The sequence below is a fragment of the Peromyscus californicus genome, unplaced genomic scaffold (genome assembly GCF_007827085.1).
Source record: "Peromyscus californicus insignis strain IS unplaced genomic scaffold, ASM782708v3 Scaffold_15__1_contigs__length_86483966, whole genome shotgun sequence".
NCBI lineage: Eukaryota > Metazoa > Chordata > Mammalia > Rodentia > Cricetidae > Peromyscus > Peromyscus californicus.
In genome coordinates, this window is record NW_026294447.1 from 40072043 (window position 1) to 40095134 (window position 23092).

The window sequence follows — 23092 nt, forward strand, 5'->3', positions numbered from 1 at the left end:
GAGTACTACAACATGAGAGAGACAGCAAGATGAGAACCACATTGAGAGAATAAAGAAAAGAAACCATCAAAAGAGTGTGTGAGTTTTTCCTTTCCTAAGACTCCTCAAATAGAAACATTCTTAGCTTCGCCATGCTGTGGATTTCCCTTTGAGCCCTGAGTGCTGCCCTTGGAGGCTGAACTTCCAGGCAGCAACAGGCTGACTTTACACAGTATAGCCCCCATCCTTGCTCTGATTTCCTATAATGCTCTTGTTGACAGAGAATAGCATGTAAGTCTCTATTACATTATCTCTCATCCTGCCTCATATCACCTACATAACAGTGCTTATTTTCTTTATTGCAAAGGGGGGTACTGTGGTCATTTGAATGTAATTGGTCCCCATAAGCTCATAGGGAGTGGCACTACTGGGAAGTGTGGCCTTGTGGAAGTAGATGTGGCCTTGCTGAAGGAAGTGTGTCACTGTGGGGGCAGGCTTTGAGGTCTCCTAAGCTTCATTCAGTGTGACACTCAGTCCACTTTCTGTTGCTTTCTGATCAAGATGTAGCCAGCACTGTTTCTGCCTGCACATTGCCATGCTCCCTACCATGCTCCCTGCCATGACGATAATGGACTGAACCTCTGAACTGTAAGTGAACCACCCAAATGAAATGTTTTCTTTTTAAGAGTTGCTGTGGTCATGGTATCTCTTCACAGCAATAGAAACCCTAACTAAGACAAGTACATAGGAAAAACTCTATAGACATACCTATTTTTAAGAATAGGTGGAATTTAAGAATTTGTGGAAAGAGGGAGTTGAAATGAAAAGCTATAGGAGTTAATAATGTCCAATGTCATTAAAATATGGAGAATGAAGACTGAAATAAATTAATCTTGTAGTCATCTAGATTAGAGGGAGATCATTGCTGACTATAGAGGGACATTTTTAAAAGAGTGACTAAGCAGCTAGTAAAACAACCCAGCCCTCAAGGGATTATTGCACGGTACTTGGAAGCCTTCCCGCTCTGCATAAAATCAGCACCCAAATGCATTAGGTATTTCTGGACTAGGTATATCTGAATCATGAAGAAATAGAATTAGTACTTGCCCTGGACAATGCCTTGACGCCTTCCCATAGTCATGGTATATCCACTAACATACCTGATCTACTCAATCTAGTCACTAGAATGTCAACTGCCAATTCATTTGAATACAAACCACCTTTGTCCTAAACTGAACTTTCAAAGGTCACCAACATAAGAATATTCTAGAATGAACAGCATGGATTACTAGTAACAATATGGTTTTATTTGTAATAAGAAATGATGAATATCTTAAAGATATAACCATAAGATCAAGGCATGTTTAATCACCATTCTTTCTACAGAAGCCATGAGCACCACAACACAGGAAACAGAATCAGATATGGGCCAAACTTTGAATTTTTCGAAGTCCAAATCAGCACTGTATTATATACTCCAAAGAGATAGATGCCATGACATATACAAAAAAAAAAACCAAAAACTGAAAGTGTATTGTGCCAAAGTCATTTTTCCATAAGAAATAGTGATAAAGAATAAGTTAGGGGATTCCAGTCATTAGAACACAATATAGCCTTTATTTATTTGACCTTGAAGAATAACAGAAGCACCTAGGCCTACAAACTCTATACACTACTGAACTGCCTAAAATGCCACACAGGTTGTGTAAAATGACAAATCGAGATTTTTGTTGGAATTATCTAGACTGATTAACTATACAGTCCATTCCATGTCATCCAAACTCCATGTTCACCACCTGCTAAAGTTGTATGGTTTTTTGTTGTTTTTCTTTCTTAGAAGAACAAGAAAAATGTGTGGGGTGGGGAGAGGGCAAAGGCAATAGAGGAAGCAAGCCATAATTCCCATTCCAGCAGCAAGAATGGGAGACTGTGCACTTCAAATCCCCCTGATTTTCACCAGTTAAAATGGCTCTAGTTTACCAAAAGGTACCCAGAATCTCTGCAACTGCCATGCAGGCCAAAGCAGCTGCAGGACTGAGAATGGTTCCCATGATACTTAAGCCGCAAGGCATAAACAGTCACAAGCTCCACACAAAGCAAACTACAGCTGTTTGGCTGTAGCCAGATTTGTGTCCTGCGAGGAGACCCCTGGAATTCCCAAAGGCTAGATACTATGCTCACTCTGGACATCACATTAGCCTCACCATAGCAGCATCTGTGTTTTCTTGACTGAAAGATTTCAGCTTTTTGTGCTGGTCTTATGGTGAGAATTCATCCCCTCCCTGCCTTTTACTCTAGCTTCACTTCCTTTTGGATGTGAAGCAAACCCACACTGTAGCCATTAAACATGTTGCTCAAACCATAGCAAATCATCACACACTCAAAGTTGTGAAAGGATTATAAATGCCCAGTGCAATGCAGTATGTTAATGATTTCACAAAACATAGTTTCTAGTAATAACAGCTCAAGGCTACTCAGGAGGGCCTTTAGTGTGCTTGTATGTGGTATGTATGTATTCGTGTTGTGTCTGTGCATTCCTGTATGTATAGGGGACAGAAATCAACATCAGTTGCCCTCTTCTGTCATTGTCCATCTTACTTTTTTGAGACAGGGTCTCTAACTGAACATAGCAGTCACTGATGGCAAGACTCTTGGCTAACAAGCTCTGAGGATGCCTCCATCTCTATGCCCCACCAGAACAAGTGTTCAGATATGCACCACCATACCAGGTTGTTTCATAATCATTACTGTCATCATTATTATTAATAATTTTATATATGAGTACTGTATTTACAATCATTTCCCCTCCCTCCCAGCTCCTACCTCCAACTATACCTGTGTCCCCTGCTCTCTCTCAAATTCTGTTTTCTTTATTATTGTTACATATAAAAATATAACTGACTGAGTCTATTTAGTGTTCTTGTTTTGTATATGCTTTTAAGAAGGATCACTTGGTGTTAGATAACCAATTAGGAGGCTCAACCCTGGGGCAGATTGATTCTCCCTTTCTCATCAGTAATTAGTTGCATGCAACTCTTTATAAAGAGTGGAACCTTGTGATATTTGCCTTATACACATTATATACCAGGTTTTTTCCACAAGTGTGGAGATCTAAACCCAGGTTCTCATGCCTTGCTCCCAGCACTTTATTAACTGAGCCATCTCCCAGCCCATTCCTTTATTTTTTTAATTCATTTGTCTAGATGTTTCTTCTGTATATTTTTGAACCCCCCCCTTCCTGATGGAGTTAAATATCATAACTTTAAGTTTTCAAGATATATATATATATATATATATAATTTTCTTTAAATTGCCATCCATTATTGTGTGTTGTATATGCATGGTGCTAATGTGTAGGATCACCTGTCATGCCACAAGTGTGGAAGTTTGAAGGACAGTTTTGTGGAGTTGGTTCTCTCTTTCCACCTCCCCATAGGTTGCTGGGATTGAACTCAGGTCATCAGATCTGTGCATCAAGCACATCTACCCACTGAACCCTCTCACCATCCCTGTATATTGACTCTCTAAGTTTCCATTTACATGTCTGAGGCATGCAAGTATAGGAGAGCTTAGCAGTCTGGCACTCCACTTATCTTGAGCTCTACACACACCCCTCCTCTAACGATGCACCTAGCAGTCTAGGACCCTCACCCACACTAATCCACACATACATAGAACTTAAACAATAGAGTAAGTCTTTCTCTATTAGTAATAAATTCCTCTTGTGTGGTTAGTTTCCATTCAAACATTCTAGAACCTATTCAGGAATAGAGGCAATGGGCTGGCCTAAGATGGTCTTGGGTATACGGGCAGTAAGGCATAGTGTGTCCTGTGAGTGAATGATTAGGTAAAATTTCCTTTTTATATCTTTGCATAGTTGAGTATGCATATGATTAAAACCAAATGCATTATGAGAAAAGACATGCACAGTGGAGAAAGGCTTTCATAATCCAAGTCAGTCAAACGAATTGGAGATTCACCCACACTATGACCCTTAGCAACTGACTCCTCCCCCCTCCTGACCCTGTAAAAGAAAGTCCCAAACAGCAACCAATGTTCATGGTCATTCAGACATTCAAGATCCCTTACAATGTATCCTGTACTGTCTCTTTAACTGAAGCCTCTCACTGCCTTAGTAGTTGTGTGCATTTTTAAAAATTCTTTGACTAAGATAACGAGAAGCTGGAAACATCAGGTCCGGATTAAGATGACGGGTAATTCATAGATTCATCCATCCATCACTTCACCCTAACATGTAAACTGCTGAGCAGACTGAAAACTCAACAACAGTTTCCAGTCTATGGGGAGGGTATAGACCCAGGAAAATCCTTTCCCAAGACTGGAGAAACAGAAAGGTAAACACATCACAACTGACCTAGTAGAACCTTAAGACCTGGAAACTCCTGCAGGAGGAGTAGGAATATCCAAACAGTAATTGGTGCATTGCAGGAGCCTCATGTAAGAAAATCTGCAGTAAAATTCCAGGAGGACCCAGTCATGGTGTCTCTCACACTTTTGTAAGTTTCAACTGCAGAAACCAGACTGGGTCTCAGAAAATTAAAACAACTCCTCTCTGGCATATGGCGAACAGAAGACAAAAGGAACCATCTTGAAACACACCTGACCTGTGCTGTTTTGAGAGACCTAACCCTCAGGAGAGATTGGTTAACAACACCTAACCAGCTGGGGTGTTGTGAGAGCCTGACTGACCTCAGGAAAGAGAGATACAAAAATCAAGTCAATTCTAGTTAGTCAGTGTTACCTAACGAGGGTGAAAAGATGGGGGAACAATTATGAGGACCACAGTACTGAGACAAAGGCTCACTAACAGGCTGAGGCCTACTAACATGACTGCAAGACACCCCGACACCTCCCCTTCATAGCTAAAGCCCATTTACATGAGTGTGTTTCAACGAGCATAGTATGTCCATCAGTAATAATAGTAATGATGATAATAATACTAATAATAATAAACATAAGGCATACTAAAAGGCAAAAACAAATATTGAAAGCCAGAGTAAACACTATAGTCCTGGTTATATTTTCCAAGTTTAGAAAAACCAAAGCTAGAGAGATAAAAGATGAAAGAGCCAGAGGAGATGAACATTTATAGAGAACCAAAGAAAATAATCATATTTGAATTCTCTTTAGAAAACACATGTGTATGAGAAGAGAGTGTGTGGGGTATTTACAGTACTGAAATAGAAAAAGCAAAAACCAGCAAACAACAAAATTCTAGTTAGTCGGTGCTACCTAAGGAGGGTGAAATGATCGAGGAACATTTGTGAAGACCACAGTTCTGAGACAAAGGCTCACTAAAAGACTGAAGCCTACCTTTTGAAACTGTCCTTCAAACCTGAAGGAGAAAAAAAGTCACTCTCAAACAAAAATTGACAAAGTGTATTGCCAGTAGATCTCCTTCACCGGACTAGTCCCTCTGGATAAGCAAGACAATTGTTTAGCTTGAACTGTTTAGGGGACCCCAGACTGTGGGATCGGGGACCTGTCCCTAGTGCATGAGCTGGCTTTTTGGAGCCTAGTGCCTATAGTGAGACACTTTGCACAGCCTTGGTGCAGGGAGGAGGGACTTGGACCTGTCTCAACTGAATGTACCAGGCTCCACTGACTCCCCATGGGAGACCTTGCCTTGGAGGAAGTGGGAATGGTGGGTGGGTTGAGGGGAAGGCTCGGGGGCAGGAAGAGGGAAGACAGGGGAATCTGTGGTTGGTATGTAAAATGAATAGAGAATATATATGCATATATGTTTATTGTTTTTATATTTTTATTTTTATATTTATTATTGTTATAATTTTATGTTTAATATATATATATATATATATATATATATATATATATAGAGAGAGAGAGAGAGAGAGAGAGAGAGAGAGACATTAAAAGAAATTCACTCATTAGAGAAAAGGAAAGTGATACAGGTCAAAAACTTAATAGAGAGCTTTGACAGCAAACCTGAAGTAAAATCTCATTTTCCTATTCTTATATAACAAATAACAGTGCTAAAAAAATTATCAGCAATAATGCATGTAACTGTGTAGGCATGTAACTATGTATACATGTAAGTGGAGTAAATGACAATACTAGGGATAGGAAACAGAAAATAAAGGTAGTCACTGTTTTTAGATATTCAAACTACTTGAAACAGTAGGGTGTTGTTTGGGATAGAAATTATTGTAACTGAATACTGCAAACTCAAGGACAACTATTAAAAAGGGGTGTGTGTGTGTGTGTGTGTGTGTGTGTGTGTGTGTGTGTGTGTGAACAGCTCTGTGGTTAAGAGCTCTGCTCCTCCAGAAGACCCAAGGTCTGTTCCCAGCACCTGTACCAGGTGCCACGCAAACATCTGTGACTCCAGCGCCAGGTGATTTAGTGCCCTCTTCTGGCCTCCACTGCTTACTGCATGAAAGTATGCATACCCAGGGTGATGCACACACATAATAAATAATAAATTAAATATTTTAAAGTAAAACCAAAAAGAAAAAAATGAGGCACAGTTTTGTCCCAGTTATTGTCAGGAGTTGGGGCTACTAGCCAATAGAAACCATTTTATATTTTTTAAACCAATTTGTGCATGCTTCTTGCAAAATTTCCCCAAATCCATGATAGGCACCTTGAAGAAGTCTGGTCTTTACAGGCATATCACATGAACCCAGCATGGGGCTCTGCAAAGGAAGGAAACTGAATGAACTATTGTAAAATAATGATTTTTTAAATTTTTTCACTAAAATTCAGAGTATTGCACAAGATGCTACAGTATTAATGAAATTATGGGTAAAAAAATATTGAGAAAGAACAGGGTCTCAGGAAATATCAACTTTTTATTTAAGTAATCTGTTTGAGAAAGAAAACCCACATGTTGAAGCACATTCCAAACATGTTCCTTATTTTTCCAGGCCTGGCCTTCATAGAACATTCATTTCCTTATATCCTTTCATACTGGAACATATGTGATATACATTGGTCTAATGTTTCAGTTGCATTATTAGTGCATTGCTGATCACATAATGAATAATGTGTGTGTGTGTGTGCGTGTGTGTGTGTGTGTGTGTGTGTGTGTGTGTGTGTGTGTGTGTGTCTACAGGACTATGTAGGTGTGTGTGTGTGTGTGTGTGTGTGTGTGTGTGTGTGTGTGTGTTGCTTTAACCAACTTCTTGAATGTTCCTTACACTTAGAAACCCTAGAATACAAACCTAACAAAGTAAGTGTTTCATTCACAGTCTCCAGACTCAGGCCCCCTTTTCATGAATTCTGTGTGTGACTTGTTAATAAATATGGAAAATATCTGAAGGTTTACTTTCAACTCATCTTGATTTCCTTGAAAACTCTGGCACACAGCATTTGATTAAAATAACCTGGCATCGCTGGCTCCTTTGCCCACGAATACCAAGGAGTAAATATTAAAATGATGGATTCTCTTCTCCATGTCAACCATGAGTGTGTTTCAGCCCAGAGCGAGGTCTAGAAAGTTGTTTAAAAATAAACAGATGGAACCAAAGAGTAGATCTATTCTTTTATTCAAAGTTTATTAAAATATAAGAACAAGTTGGAAAAGCACACATACCACTCAGCACCGATATAACAACACTCTTTCTACTGATAATCCCCAAAGCTTTTTCTCTTGTCTGCAACTGAGAAGCAGAGATGGACACACACACACGCATTCTCATCGCATTGACCCAGCACTCTTCGAATCATGACCCAAATATTCTCCTTGCTAAGGAGACAGAGATGGGAGAGGCAGACTCATGTGACTACATCCAACCACAGACTGAGCGGGTGACTCTTTCGTCAGTAGTTATCATTTGCACACCAGTAAGCTCTGCACATCTCAGTTTCCCCCTTCGGGTGTCCGGTTATCTGGGCTTGTGAGTCTGGTGACAACGAATACAAAACTAAACAAAACTGGCCAACGTTCCCTACCCAAGATCATTTAATTGCTTTGGTTATCAAGTACTGGGTACATAGGTCTTCTCATCCCCCACTCCTGACACATAAACACCACATGGCATGGCCTGGAGCAGTTTTGAGAGAATTTTATTTATTTCCCATCTCCTTCTGTGGGCCTCTTTCAGTTTTATGTTTACCTGTTTGAATTTTTTTTTTCTCAAGACAGATGGGGGAGGGCAGTTTGAGCCAAAATAGTGACTTCATTAAACATCTGCTAGGTCTGCAAAGTCTCGGTAAATATTAAATAAACTCCCTAGAGCCCTGGTGCTGTTGCCCGAGACAGACAGCAAGCCCTGGCTTGCCTGAAAAGTCTTGTTTGGATATCTGTACATGTTTGCTTTCTGCTGGTTCAGACTCATCTTGGAACAGAGCTGAGTCTGTCAAGTCTGAGACCTTGTTTCTGGTGTTATCTAGAACACACAGCATGAAGAAGAGGCCTGATGCTTGCTCATCCTAAAGTCATTTACTGACATGCAGCAGCCATCTTCTATGCATAAGAAGTTTCACTTCAATTTTTTTCCAAATCTGTAAGCCAAGCCCTTGGGAGGATAATTCCTGCCAGCTAGCAGCTCCCTGGTTCATGCATCCTCAGATCCCTCCTTTCCTAGGGGGACTCGGGACAGTCCCAAGACAGTACCATCATCAAGTAGCAAGTGATCTTTATGTCCATTCTGGAAGTCCATATAAAGAGTGGGTTTGACTTCTGTGTTTAAGGTAATTGTAGAAGCTGGAGTAAACTAAATATACTTGAGTTCTAGTTTGAGGCTATATCATAAAGAAAGGTCCTAAAAATTAAAAGACTCACAGTCAATTTCCACTAAGAGAGATGACATTGGACATGTTCTGAAAAGCTAAAGTGCTGGTGTATGTCTTTATTTATCCTTCAATAAGACAGAAATCAGCCTAATTTTCCCCTCTGCAGCGGCCAAGGGATTCTAATTAAACTTATTTTCCAAATCATCAGTCAGAGGTCAGGTGGAACTAATGTCCAGGTTGATCCTCTTATGATGTACATAATGGGAAGCCCTGGACATCAGCAAATCCCTCTCGCTGTGGATGGAGACTACAGGGCATGCCAAGGACAGCTCATATCCACCTGAAAATCCTCTGAATAGCATAAACAGCATCTTCAACCTTCTTCTCCAGTATTTTGTGTGAGGTAGCCTCTACCTGTGACCTCACAAAGTTCTATAAATTTTATTCAAAACACAAATAGTAAAATACACTCAGGCGATGGGATCAGAGAATACGTGTCTACTGATTATTAGGAGAATTTAACTAAATTAATAGACCACTTAAAAGCAGATATTACCAAAAATTTAGGGACATAAACTATGACTGAGGTAAGGAAACAAGAGTAGAGATCTAAAGAATGAATAAAGTTAGCATGTGAGTTAAATGACAGCCACTTTGGCAACACAGAGCAAAAATAATAACTGCTCTGCCTCGCGGAGGTTCATTGCATTTGTATGACGGATGTCTACATTTGCTGGGCAGGCACTTTATTCATGCCATTCAAGAAGGTCGTTGTCCAGATTACTTCCTCTAAACCAAAGTGATGGTCTAAGATGTCTTTCAAACACTATGTATTTGAGAAATCCAGATGCTATGGTAAGTTCTTGGAAACTGTTTCAGTAGTGGTCAGGCCAATTCAGTTTAAAAGTCTAAACTGATATGCCCATGTAAACATATCTTATAGGGGGAAATGTTTATGTTCTAAGAAAAATAACTCCAAGATTACACATATATGTATGCATGTATGTGTGTGTATATATATATATATATTCTTATGAGAACATATACACATATATGTGCATTTCCTTGTGACAACTATAACTATAACTATTGAAAGGAATATACATTGTAAAAGGCATATTAAGTAGGTGGGTACTGACAGCCTAATAGTGTCACTGAGCACAAGAGCTGAGCATTGGTTTTCTTGTCTGGATTAATGACTTCTTAATTTTGTAAAAGGCACATCCTAGGAACTCATAGATGCTTCCATTGAGATAAACAGATTACAGAATCATAGGCTTGTCATACCCGGGAGACCACCCCATTCTACACAGTGTAAGATTCCTGAGCTCTGCCAATCCACTTTCTTCCTGGGCCCTTCAACAGTTTTTCTTCCAGTGTTTCTGCATGTTCTACTGAACATGTCTGTGTCCCTGACAGACAGACTATGTCTTTGTATGTTTACTTCCTCTTCTTCCTTCCTCCATTGGCCTATCCTCCAAAAGACAAATTGTATGCACATACGACCTTCTCTTTCTTAAAAAAATATAACACAACTGGGTGATTTTTTTTCCACCACTCTTTTCCCCAAACAACTAGCATCACATTAGCCAAAACTCATCCCCCCACCCACTTCTCTGACATTCTGTTCCACTATGGCACATGAAATGCAAAGGGGATATTTATGGACAACGATGTGAGTGCTCTGAAACCAATTCTTCATTTTGCTTCTTTAGGGAGGCACGTAAATCTCAACATCATTTTAAAGATTAAAATCAGTGAGGAATTCCTGATAAGCCTTGATTGCAGGCCTTAATGTTTGAGGAGTCTGAAGTAGTCTATCTTCAATATGATTTTATAACAGTTCATTAGATACCATTGCATTTTTGAAATGTACTTTGTTTCTTTGTGGGTATGTCTTACAGGATTTAAAGCACTAGCAATCTTAGATGCTGCCAAAAAAAATTAGCCACAATGCTGCTTTAATATCTAAGCAAATATGGACTAGTGATCTGACTTATTTCTTCCTCCCATTTTTAAAAACAATACTTTTGTTTCATACACACCCACTTCCTAGTTTTCTCATTTGGGACAACTATTTTAATAAGATACTTTTGACTTTAGATTATTTTTTCCCATACAGTTCAATTTTAGATTTAATTACTGAAAGGGATAGACATAGAAACCATTTAATTTGACATGTAAATGTAACCATATGTTGTGATGTGAAAGTCTTTGAGTTTAAAAAATAATTATGATACAACATCAGTTGGTCTGTTTTTTTGAGGTTGTGATCTTTAGGTATTGCTTGTGGGTGAAGCTTGTTTCTTTTATTTTAAGAGAAATGTATCCATAGATATTTCATAGTTATGCACATAGTTACTAAACTTCAACTAATGGGTTAACCCCAGTTAAAGGAAAACCAAAGTCCAAATTCAAATGTCAGTGGAAATTCCATTTTACCAAATCCCCATGACATCAATGATAATCTATGTCTAAGCCTTCAGAACTATGGGTGGAAATCATCAGAGTAAATTGCTGTCATGTTTAAGTAAAGAAACCCATTATCATTAGAGTTCACCTACTTTAGGAGAGGGAAGGAGCTGAATGGCTAGGTACCCGGCTCCTACACCCTTCCCTCAGCATCCAGAGAAAACAATGCTTCAGAGATTAAGAATGGAGGGGAGTGTAACATTGTAACTGTAGGAAATTGGCAGGAACGACCCAGTAGCACCAGACTCCCTGGATTTTCCCTTATAGAGTATCACCCACTGAAATGGGTATATCACATACAATTCTATACAGTAATTATCTCCACGTTGAAAACATTCACCCCCTTTTTTTTTTATCTTCCCCACCTCCCCTTTCCTCTCAGTCTAGGTATATTGCTACACTTCATGGTTCCACCTGTACCCTCCCTGTGCTATCTTTAGTCAACCCCTTTCTTTTCCCAGCTGTGTACATACTTCCATGCTGGTGTGGTTGAATGACACTCTCATTTCCTACATCTTCCAGGTAAAACACTATGCAATTTCCTCCTCTTCATGCTCCCTCTTTCCTTGTTTGTCAAGTTCCTTTTCTCTGACCTAGTGCTCTCTCCATCTGCCAGATTTCCAATGTCATCTTAACCCTCCAGGTTGGAACCCATTCTTGGTATCTACATATACGCTTGGGAATTCTAGGCTACCGAGACTAGCAAAAGGCATTGCATGGCTAGAACTAACACCTCAGTCCTGAGTGCACAGCATGGCTTCAAGATCACATTATAAGTATTTGGGGGACTTTCCAGTTGGGTTTGTTCCTGATGACTAAAGCTGAGACAATACACTTAATCAGATCATAGGTGGTAGCTCCCTTAGCACTAAGTATTTAGGGAACACTTGTTCTCTGGTCCCAAAGCACACATAGAGCAGAATCACTTCTTTTGCAAGCAAGGATGAACACAGTGCATCAGGTTTTCTTCCACTCCAACTTGGATCCGTTCACTCAGAAGGCTGCTATTTAGCCCGATGCCACTTGTGTACTAAAGGACATATTGAAATGTTCAGAGGTCTATGTTTTCTGACAAGTATATCCCTGTCTTTCAGTGAGGCAATGGGATTCAGTTGAAATAGTAGATTCAGTTCCGTTCTCAACTTCTTTTACATATTTTTTAAAATAATAAACACTATTGCAATCACACCTTTAACCAGCTAATCTAGAATTCATCTCTTGCTGAAATTCTTCTCCAGCCAACTCCGGACTTCTTGGAGGTTGTAGCTGAAGGGGCCCTTCCCCCCTAAATAAGCAATTTTCTGTCTCTGCACGATGCACACACGTTCAAAGGCTACTCCATAAGCTACGTTGGCATTATTGTCCATGCGGTCAGCCACAACTTGACACTGGGGCGGTAAGGAGAAACGCTCCAGGAGCTGTTGGGCTGCTGCGCATCGGTCCTCTTGGTTCCGGTGTTTCTTCACCTCAAAAGACAGAGAGGAGTCCCCAGGCACTGCCCAGCCATCTGAAGGATGAGCCTCATCAATGTATACCAACAGGAAGTCAGCCACAGATGAGAACTCTTCCACCAACTTGCGGAAGGCTGGCAGTTGCCTAGTGAAAGGTGGTCAAGTGGCTGAACCAAAGTTGACCACCAGTGGGCGCTCTGCATTGGCAAAGTCAAGGAGGTGGCATTCCGTCCCATCAGCTGTCTTCTCCAGGGCATATTTGTTACCTGCTTCAGGATTGGACACATGCACCACACTGGAATTAGGGGCATCTTCACCCAATTTAACCTAATGTTGAAAAAAGAAAAAGAAGAATTACCGCATTAAACACATTGCTACTTCAATTTACTCTAAATACAATGGGTTCTAATACATATGTATATGTATGTATATATATGTGTGTGTGTATATATATATATGATCTGAGTAAAAACTAGTTATGTCAAGTAACATAAAGGATGGTCAACAGGGAATAAAAGTCTTCCATCCTGAATATTCATTAGAGGTAATTCTTTCCATCTCTGAAGACACTGGAATGAACTGTTTTCATAATTAAGTTGATTCTGGTGTTCTTTGCTGTTCTCACTACTCTGCCAATGCCTAACAAGCATTATAGAATGAATGATTAATTGACTTCATTTTAAAAGTTAAAAGTAAATGGTCCACTTTAAGATAAATTATCTCATTTTTGGAATGGACTGCCTCTTTCTGAATTCTAAAAGACTTAGGCAAGACCTGAGTTTTCACACACATGAGTTTCATTTATTTTCTCTTTTCTCCTCTTTTAAATAATAATTTATTACGTTTGGTTGGTTGGTTAGTTGTTGTTGTTGTTGTTGTTGTTGTGTGTGTTTTAGCACTTGTGGAGGTCAGAGGACAACCTGTTGGAGTCAGTTCTCTCCTTCGACCATGTGGGTCCTTGAGTTCACACTCATTTCATCTGACTTGGCAGCAAGCGTTGCCCAGCGAGCCATTTCACCAGCCCAGTGTAAGCCCTGTACTATCGACCAATGAACCAGAAGACCAGTGGGTTCTGTCTCTGGGCAAAGCTGGACAAGCTATAATCCACCATTTGTAGGTAGGATTCCTCCCACTTGCCCTTGCCAATGCTTTCCCACCTGGAAAATGTAAGCAATTATGCCTGCTTTTCTTATGTGGCTCCTGGAGGATAAGATAAGGAGAGGAACTCTATAAATGACTGTGTAAAAGTAAGAACTGCCACTGTCGGACAGCACCCCACCACATAAGGCACCACTCTTCTTAGAAAATCCTGTGTTTAAAAAAAAAAAGGGGAAAATTATCCTAAGAAGAGATTTATGCTCCCCTCAGCACACCATCATGTGGTCTCTGCAGGTCCTTGTGTCTACTGCTCACATTATGCATGGTATGGCTAGACCCTCAAAGCTGCCCCTGGGGAAAAAGAAAAAAAAAAAAACAGACAAGAGAAACAGCAACTCCACAGTCTGACTTTCAGCTAAGTTCTCACTTTCCATGTATATTTGTTTTTTTTCCCACACTTCTATATAGGAAGACCCAAACCATGTGCTTCTCTACCATATAATTTATTAGCAAGGCCCTCAGAATTATAAGCATTCAGATGTTGACTAAAATTATTCGATGAACCCCTTAGCAGCACATGGTTGAAATAGTTGAACACAAAATACTGAAAGTTAGTGGTCTTTGGATCTGTAAATTGATAATAAAAAGCAGGCAACAGAAAAGAGCCAATTATTTCATTCAGAATGAACACAATTGGGATTTCTTCTAGAATGGTTTAATCAAAGCTAATACCATTAGAGATAACTTAAAATGGTACAATTGATTTTTATACACTATCCTTAATATTACAAAACATTTCCAACTGGATCGACTTATTTCTCTCATACAAATATAGTCCCATATAAAACTACTGTTAATTGAAGCTACTTAAAAGGGGATTGCAGGAGAGCAATGATGCACACTGATATAAAACACTCAAGGGATTTTTGTTCAGATGTTTTAATGTCAAGACATAACTTATTTTCTCTTAGAGAAAGAATCAAACTTCTTTCTTACTCTTCTCAAAATTGTCAGGGCTGGATTGAAATAGGTACTAGTAGTGGTCCAAAAGACATCTTAAAATCTTAGTCTTCCTTAGATTTAAATAAATATATTTTGATTTAGTAACAACCAAGAAGAAAGTTACTTATATGAATTATCTTGGCTATTTTATAATCAATATTAGATAGAGGATTCTCAAAATTCACCTTTGGCCAGAAGATCTCAGAGTTAACTACTCTGGTCTTTGAAACACTGAAATACACATTAAACTTAAAGACACATTTTAGGCATATGATGAGCTTGATACTTGTTCTTAAATAAGATTACAAAAGGGCTTTCCATTACGTCTAACTTCCCTTCACATCATACAATAATACCAAGACTGCTTTAAACACCACTGGCTGTGAAATATTCCCCAATGGCCTGTGATAAGAAGGCCTGGATGCATTCTGATGCGTGTGTTGTAGAGACTTCTTGTTAGATCAGAAATTTTTCATAGAAGGAAATAACCTCTGCACTGCAGATTAAAGGATTCATACTGGGTGGAAGCATTCATCTGCATTTTTGGAGCCATTGTTGAGCTTTGTGAACAGTTGTGTGGTCTTGGTAAACAGGCCTAGGTCTCCCTGGCTCTCACCCAAGCAGACCTGCTGATCCTTGTGTTATCCTTGACTATTCACCTGAACAATCCAATCTGATGTTTTGGTCACAGACAATCTCTTGTTACCTGCAGTTAATTTCCTTGGAAAGATTAAGTGCATGTCACTTCTTAGAGACAATGGACAGTTCAGCCACACAATTCTTTCCAAAACAAGGAAATTTTAGTTTCTAGATTACTTTAGGAAAATGTAGGACAAGCATCACATACTGTCACTCTAAATTTAAAGTTTAGAGAAGTCAACAATTTTTAAATGTCTCTAGTGGTGGAAGTGTTGGGTGTTTCATTAGTCTGGAAAATATACATCTTAAGCTTTATGGAGTGAATTATTGAATAAATTCTGGTTGCTATAATTCTAGGTCAGGGAAGACTTTTACACTGAATAGCAACCTTGACTTGCAGTGAACACAGATAGATGATTGACAAACACACTAAAGCATATACATTCAGAAACAGGAACCCTACCCTTTCACCAAAGACCTGCTGTAGTCAACACCATTGTCATTGACATAGTCTTACTTATTTCAGCTAGCCAGTGAATAAAAGAAATGAGATCAATCCTCTACTTTGTTTTGCAGCTTTGGTATTCTATTAAACACTAGGAAGTCATGTATGATTACCTTATTCATGAAGGTCACAGACTAGAGAAAATACATAGGCAAGATTAATGGTACTAATAAAATTAAGTACACTGAGGCACTAGTATCCATAAAGCCCCAGGTTTGAGTACCAGAATAACAAAATAAGCACACACACACACACACACACACACACACACACACACAGAGAGAGAGAGAGAGAGAGAGAGAGAGAGAGAGAGAGAGAGAGAGAGAGAGAAACTCACACCTATGATGTGTAAGCCCAAGTGTGAGTAGATCAGTAGCAGATTTTATAAGCCTCATAAAACTCATCACAAATTCTAAAACCTGATGGGTTTTAGATAAGTTGGCTAAAATCTTAAAAAACAGGCTTAATCTTAAAAAAAATCTTTTAAATTCATTCTGTTCATTGTCACCTCTTTGCCTGAATCATTATGAAAATGAAATTTCTACTAGATTAGAATTCCCAGTGGAGAATTTCTGGATTTTCTTGGCTAGAAACCCTGCTGAGATGGAATGGGAGAAACCCCACAGCCTTCACAATGGAAGAAGACAGGAGCAAAGTACTCCCTGACACAGAGCCAAAATGATGAAGAGAATAAAGTTGGTCCCATAATAACATCGAGGCTACATAAAAAACGCTCAACAAAAATAAATCATCCCCTGGTACTCCCAAACTTTTTTTTTAATTTCCCACAGTGGCATAGAAAGTCTCCTGGCCACAAGTTACCTATCATCTTAATTTCTGCTTCTTACAGGGTTTGTGTTTGGTTTTTGTCCTTAATGAGACATATTTGCCAAAGAGGCATTCAAAAGGCATTTTTTTGCTCTTGCGGAAGAGTAATTAGGTCGGTACCTCTTTCCCTGCCAGCATCAGCAGCCTAAAGAGAACCCTGCCTAGTATTTAATGCCCAAACACAAGAAGCATCATTTCCACTAATTGGTCTTGAAGTTCCGATGTTCCCAAAGGGTCTCTTTATTTTGCAAGGATCAGAAAGGACACACGTAAAATGTGATAGCGTCACCACTGACCTTTATCGCTCTCATCTGCACTATTACAGTCATCCTTTCTTACATTTTTTTCAGTGGACAGGAACACAATGCCCACTAAGGGAGTGGGTGAGGCATTTGCAAGTTTACTGCTGATGAAATCTCTGGGCCAAGTTCAAAGGTGATAGCAGACATGTTTATAAACATAAGCAAAGCACAAATGCATAGTATATATAAGAATTTGGCTCCCTTGGTGATGGGTTCCTTTTGAGGACACTGTTGAGTGCTTAGGGAATAGAAGATAATGTTACAAGATGCAGACCCAAGGGAAATATGGAACCATTCTTTGAATAAACTGGAAATGTAGCATATACTGCCAATCTTGTTTTTGTTTTTGTTTTTTCCACAGCCTAAGAGGAGCTTTTGAGTAACTTACCACACACTCCCATGATGAGTAGTGAAACCAATTACAACAATGGAGGACGGGCATGTACCAGACTATTTAGACAGACTTTTTGTCATCCAAAGCACTGGAAATTAACTCTCAGAAAGTTTCCAATTCTTTAACATAATGATCAGGCTACACCAATGTCCTTAGAAACATGGCCAAACGATCATTAGGCAGAGCTTTAGCCATCCCCATTCAGACAGGCCAAATAAATCAGACTTGAAGAACTGCCTACCTACTCCATCTTCTGGGTTAAGTTCCCTTTTTTTGGCTATTCTCTTTTTGATTTGTATCTTGAAAATGAAGTTCGAAGCCCTATCATTTCACTATGTTTTATCCAAGTGACAGACAAGCTCTGGCTGTGGCCTTCTTTGTGTATTTTAGGACAGTTTCTCTCTTTAAAGAGCCACTTTTCACTGCAGAAGCCGGTGTCAGAAGGCTTGAGGTGAATAAAGAGAAGGAGGAGAATGTTAAAGAGACCCTTTCAAAACCAAAATTATATGTTCCAATGAGCATGTTTTCTGTACCACTGCAACATTAGCCGTGCAGAAAGGAGCCTGCTTGTCAGCGTCTATACTGTCTGCTTACTTTTACACTTCATTTAGGTAAGAGCCAGGGTCCAAGGGAGGACAGCTTGCTCACAAGTCGAATATCTATGTCTGTGAGGACCAGCACAAGGGTACAGTGTTCACAAGCAAAGAGACTGAGGAAACTTAAGTAATAAATATCTGTTATTTGCTCCAACATTTTCACCAGTCTCCAGATTTTTCTTTTCAATCCAGATTGCACACAAGGCCTCCTGACCATTACCAAGCCCATGTGATCTTAGATAACTTCTTTACAAAGTTGACTTTAAATCACTTTTAAAGTTCCAATGCAGTTTTTACTGTTAGCATTTCATTCTGTTCTTCTTCCCTCTCCTCACTCAGTTCCCGCCTCTGTCACCTCCTCAACGAACAAATCCAGTGCCTCTAAATATCTTCGCAAATATAATAGCTGACATTCACGAACCAAGAAAGTTGGGAGTAATGAATGATCTGCCTAATTGAATCCCATGTGGACACACCCCCTCCTCCTGGAGAAATCTGCTTCAGGGTGGCAGTCGCCAAATAATGCAAGTCAAGATTGTGAAATCCCAAGATGCAATGTCAGACAGGACCTCCTCCAGCATCTATGGAAACAGTCACGCCTAAAGACAGTGTGCCATGGATGACACAGCATTTGGCAAATGATTCAACCTGTTTGAGAGGTTCTGAGTAAGCTTCTGAGGCCACCACATGCACCATGGTGCCAGTCATACTCCAAGACAGAAGAGGACAGAATTTAGCTCAAGTTGTACTCTTAATGTTTTCATTTATCTCACACTCAGCCCAGCCTTGTCTCTGGCTGTGTGTTTTCTTGGGGCTTCTTTTGCACATAGTAGCTATTGTATAAATCACTAAAAGCAAGCATAATAACAGAAGTCATGAACTGGGTCACTAATCAAATCAGTGAGCAGAGACAAAGAAATAAATAAGAGGAATACACAAACCACATGCCAAAAGTAAAAACAAATCATTCATCTTTCTCAATTCCCATGAACACAAATAACAACATATTGCAACACAATGGAACACTATATGTAAGTGAAAAAAGATATAATGAAGTTTATTATAGGGATATTTGCTTGTTTTTTCCTTTTCCACTTCAATGATCTTGATGAGGAAATACCTCAATTAATGTTTTTGGGTGCTTTTGTAGCCTCCAAAGTTGATATAAAAATAATATTGATATTCTGTACATATCATGTGGGTAAAATTCTTCAAAAATTCACTCTTTACTTTTTCTAAGCAGAAGTTCATTGTCTTTCAAAAGTCAAGCTCTTAATACAATGAGACCAAACCACTAGCGTTCCATATTATGTAAGACATGGTACATAGATATAGTTAAAGGGATTGACTAGTTGATAATATTTTAATGTACAAGCATAATGCCCCACTCCTCCAAACTCCTGACACTTAAACATACATGTAAATGTCACATTCTGTGTGCACATCTGTGGGAATGGAATTATCTCTCAGTATCTCCATGCCCATACCTTTTATTATATGATACAACTATATATATATATATATATATATATATATATATATATATATATATATATATATATATATATATATATATAATATAACTGAGATTTAACTACAGGAAATTCTGGGAAGCCATTCCTATCCTGATGAGGGCATTCCTGCTTGCTAAAAAGAGGCTTGACATTTGACATGCCCTCAGCACAACAAGAGAGAATCTTCTTCAGGTTACTTGAAATAATAATGTCATGAATCACACAGCCTGTTCACAAAAGGCATTTTCTTCCTTAGTATTTGCTTTCCAGTGAACACCCTGCCTTGGATGCTTTACTTTTATTTCCCTGGCACATGGATTGATTTTTCCAATGTTTATTGGGAGGGGGGACTCCTTCCCTTCCTCCTCTGCTATTCTGAGTTTCCATCATGCTGTCTACCATTCCACCTGTCTGAAGAATGCCACTTGGTTAAACATCTGGCTTCACAATTGTAAACTCCCTTCTCCAGCAAGTTATCCCAGTACCCCTAGGGACATATTTCCTCCTTTTGTAGAAACTTCTTTCCAAATGTATTCATTCTTCCTAACACCAAGGATGCTCCAGGAGTCCTATGAACCTAAGGGATGAGAGCAAAGACATGGAGGACTATATAAAAGTATTCCTCTTTGCCCTGACAGACACCATTTGAAAATGTTCCCCCAACATCTCTCAGCAGCAGAAAAGTTGGAACACCAGAAGTTTTCGCTTAAAAACATCAGTCGCCTCCTCTGGTGTTTCAAATGCTGATGGGAACATACTTTCACCAGGTAAGAGAGGTCGATGTTCTAATGCCCAAAGCCTGACCTTGGAACACACAAGAGACCCATCAGCGCTTTCTGGGGCAAATTATTTATAGGTTTGGTTTCACATACCAAGTTTGGCTTCCTGACACTTCCTAGACCTTTCTTTTGCAAACTGACACTTAATAACTAGGAATCCACAAAATCCAACCAAGTAGATGGCTGTCCTGGGCTTGTTTCCATTAGCTATTACCTCTTCAAGTTTGAAGGGGCTAGGGTGTGGTCACAGCCATCATCATCACCACCACCACCATCATCCTCATCACCGTCCAACTCTGACCATTTCAGCAGAAAGGTAACATTATTCAAACCTTCCTACTACATCTCACACAGGCTCCTGTCAAGCAAAGCAGCAGAACCCAGCTCCGGCCAAGAGCAGAACAAATGTCGCTCCCAGTCTCCAACAATTCTGACTTTACCCAGAGTTATTTCACCACCACCAAACCCCCAAACTGCCAAATCAGAACAAAGTAACAGCAGCTCTCATTAAAGACTCCTGCTGAGGTCACCCAGAGTCACGATGGCTCAATATCTGTCACTCCCAAATCTAACCTGTGCAACAGGTGTCCCAAGTGACATTGAGACTCCCTTGAACCTAATCACTGGGCAGGCCACCCCAGACAGGACTCCCCATGGCCTGCAACCCCATACCTTCCAGTCCCCTGGCCCTGCTGACCCTAGGAGAAGCCCAGTGGGTGCAGCTCACCTGTTTGTAGGCATCTAGGAGGAAGCTCTTCCAGACACAGCGCAGTCCCTCGGAGGTCAGCATGCGCCGCCACTCTCCGCGAGTGGACTTGGAGCGGCTGAGCAGCAGCGCCACGTGCTTGAGCAGAATGACCGAGTCATAGAGCGCCAGGAAGAGGCAGTTGGAGAAAAAGACTGGCAGAATCTGTAGTGTAATCAGCAAGTCTACGCTGAGGAGTCCCATCTTCTCTGCCTCCTCAATCTGGCCCCTTGTGCACTCTGCTTTCCCCTTCACCCTCTTTTTGAAAAGGAAGGTGATGGTAGAGGAGGTAGGGGACCAGGGGGGGGGAGGTTGGGAGTGGGGATGGGAGAGGAGAAAAACTAAATTAGAAAGAAGCCCAAGTTGTCTCTTCTTTGAAAGAAGCAGAAATAGCAAGAGTAAGTCCGGTCTCTGCAGTCCAGCAGTTGGAGTGTGCCCATCAATTCATTCAATTCCGAGATGCATTTTTTTTTTCAGGATTTAAGATGGTTTAAAAAAAAATAAAGGAAAGAAAAAAGAAAGAAGAAAAACCCTGGTACCAGTCTCTAATCCAGTTACCCCTGTCAGAGTCCGTTAAAGACAGGAAGCTCTACTTTCATTTCCAGGCACCTATGAGACTGCAGAGATGGTAAAAATTTTCTTTTAGCTTTTCATGTTCCTTTAAACGCAGTCTGACTTCTTCTTTGCCCTGCCAATTTCTTAACTGTGCTGTGAGGTTAGGCTTTTGTTTGTTTTTTTCTTTCTGTCTGTCTGTCTGTCTTTACTCCGTTTTCAACATACTTTCTCTTCTCCTCCTCCCAGCCTGCCTCTGTCTGTCCTTTCTCCAGGTTCTCCAGGAGCGGCTGAGTCCTCTGCCCCCTCCCTCTGCCTTTTCCTCTTTGCTATCTTCTGCCTGCGCAGCAGAAGAGTGCCTCTCTCTGCAGCCCAGTGAGTCTCCCTGAAGCCTTTTATACATTCCCTGGCTAATTGCTGCAATAGAGAAATGAAAGCCTAATCTTGCTAAAGATCTTGACGTCATTGAGAAAGAGGGCTTTACTTTGGCCAGGAGTGCAGTGAACAGAAAAGCAAAACCCCACAACTTTTTTTTTTTTTTGAGAAGGGGTGGGGGAAAAGACAGTGGGATTTTGCTTTGTGATTTAAAGGGAGAGAAAGGGGGGAAAATCACCTTTGACGGCTTTCAGGAAATGCTTCCAAACTTGAAGAAAAATAATTTGTAGATTAATATGTTAACACTTTCCTCTGACTGTCATTTTTATTAGCTTAATCAGGAGTTTTGGCAGTAAAGAGTCCTGGCAGGCAGGGAGAAAAGGGGAAGAGTGAACATAGATGGGTTTCTCCTCATATATTTTTTAAGATATTAATGTTTCTATGTGAGCTTTACACCTTTATATCATGACTGTTTTTGATTTTTTTTCCCCACCAGATTTGGGTCCTGTGAACATGTTTTGTTTTGGTTTTTTTTTAGTAATGATCTTATCTAAGGGAACACAAAGTGAGTTTTGAGTTGGAAAAGTTGTAAATTATTGAGATCACCACAGTATTTCTTTAAAGCCTATTCCCGAACTCAATACAAGTGTTATTTTTGGTTTTATTGAAGCTTCAACTTAATAATAATAATAACCTTCCAGGCACAGAAGGAACTGAGTGACCAAATCTTTTAGTGTCATTTTCCCTCAATACTGATAAAACAAACTTTCCATTCATTGACATTCAGATGCAACGAGGCTGAGAAATCGATTATTTATGAGAGTTCTTTAAATTCAGCTCTTCTAAGAGGCCTGAAGATTTAGGGAATCTTTTTTTTTCTTGGCAAATAAATAAATAAATAAGTCTATAGGTGGTTAAGAACACATCAAAAATTGGTGCCGGGCACCCCATGGACCTCAATGGCTTCCTTGCTTTTTGGTCTCCAAGACAGTTATTTAGGAAGGTCCATTGCAGCAGCAGCTCATCACCCCCACCTCCTTCTACTTGTCCTTCCTCTCTTGCCTAACAGATCATCTCTGGGAATTACCTTTTCCTGAGAGAAGCAGCGGTAATTATAGACACTTGGGTGGGGGCATAAAATTG

The 23092-nt window shown here is 39.9% G+C and overlaps 1 protein-coding gene across 1 annotated transcript; it reads right to left on the reverse strand.

Moving 5' to 3' along the window:
• Nucleotides 1-7491: 7491 nt before the first annotated feature.
• Nucleotides 7492-21960, reverse strand: Dio2 (iodothyronine deiodinase 2). The gene is given in 3 exon segments (XM_052738682.1): nt 7492-12383; nt 12386-12947; nt 21005-21960. Coding segments are annotated over 3 exon segments (807 nt in total). The 5' UTR covers nt 21227-21960; the 3' UTR covers nt 7492-12360.
• Between the last annotated feature and the right edge of the window lie 1132 nt (nt 21961-23092).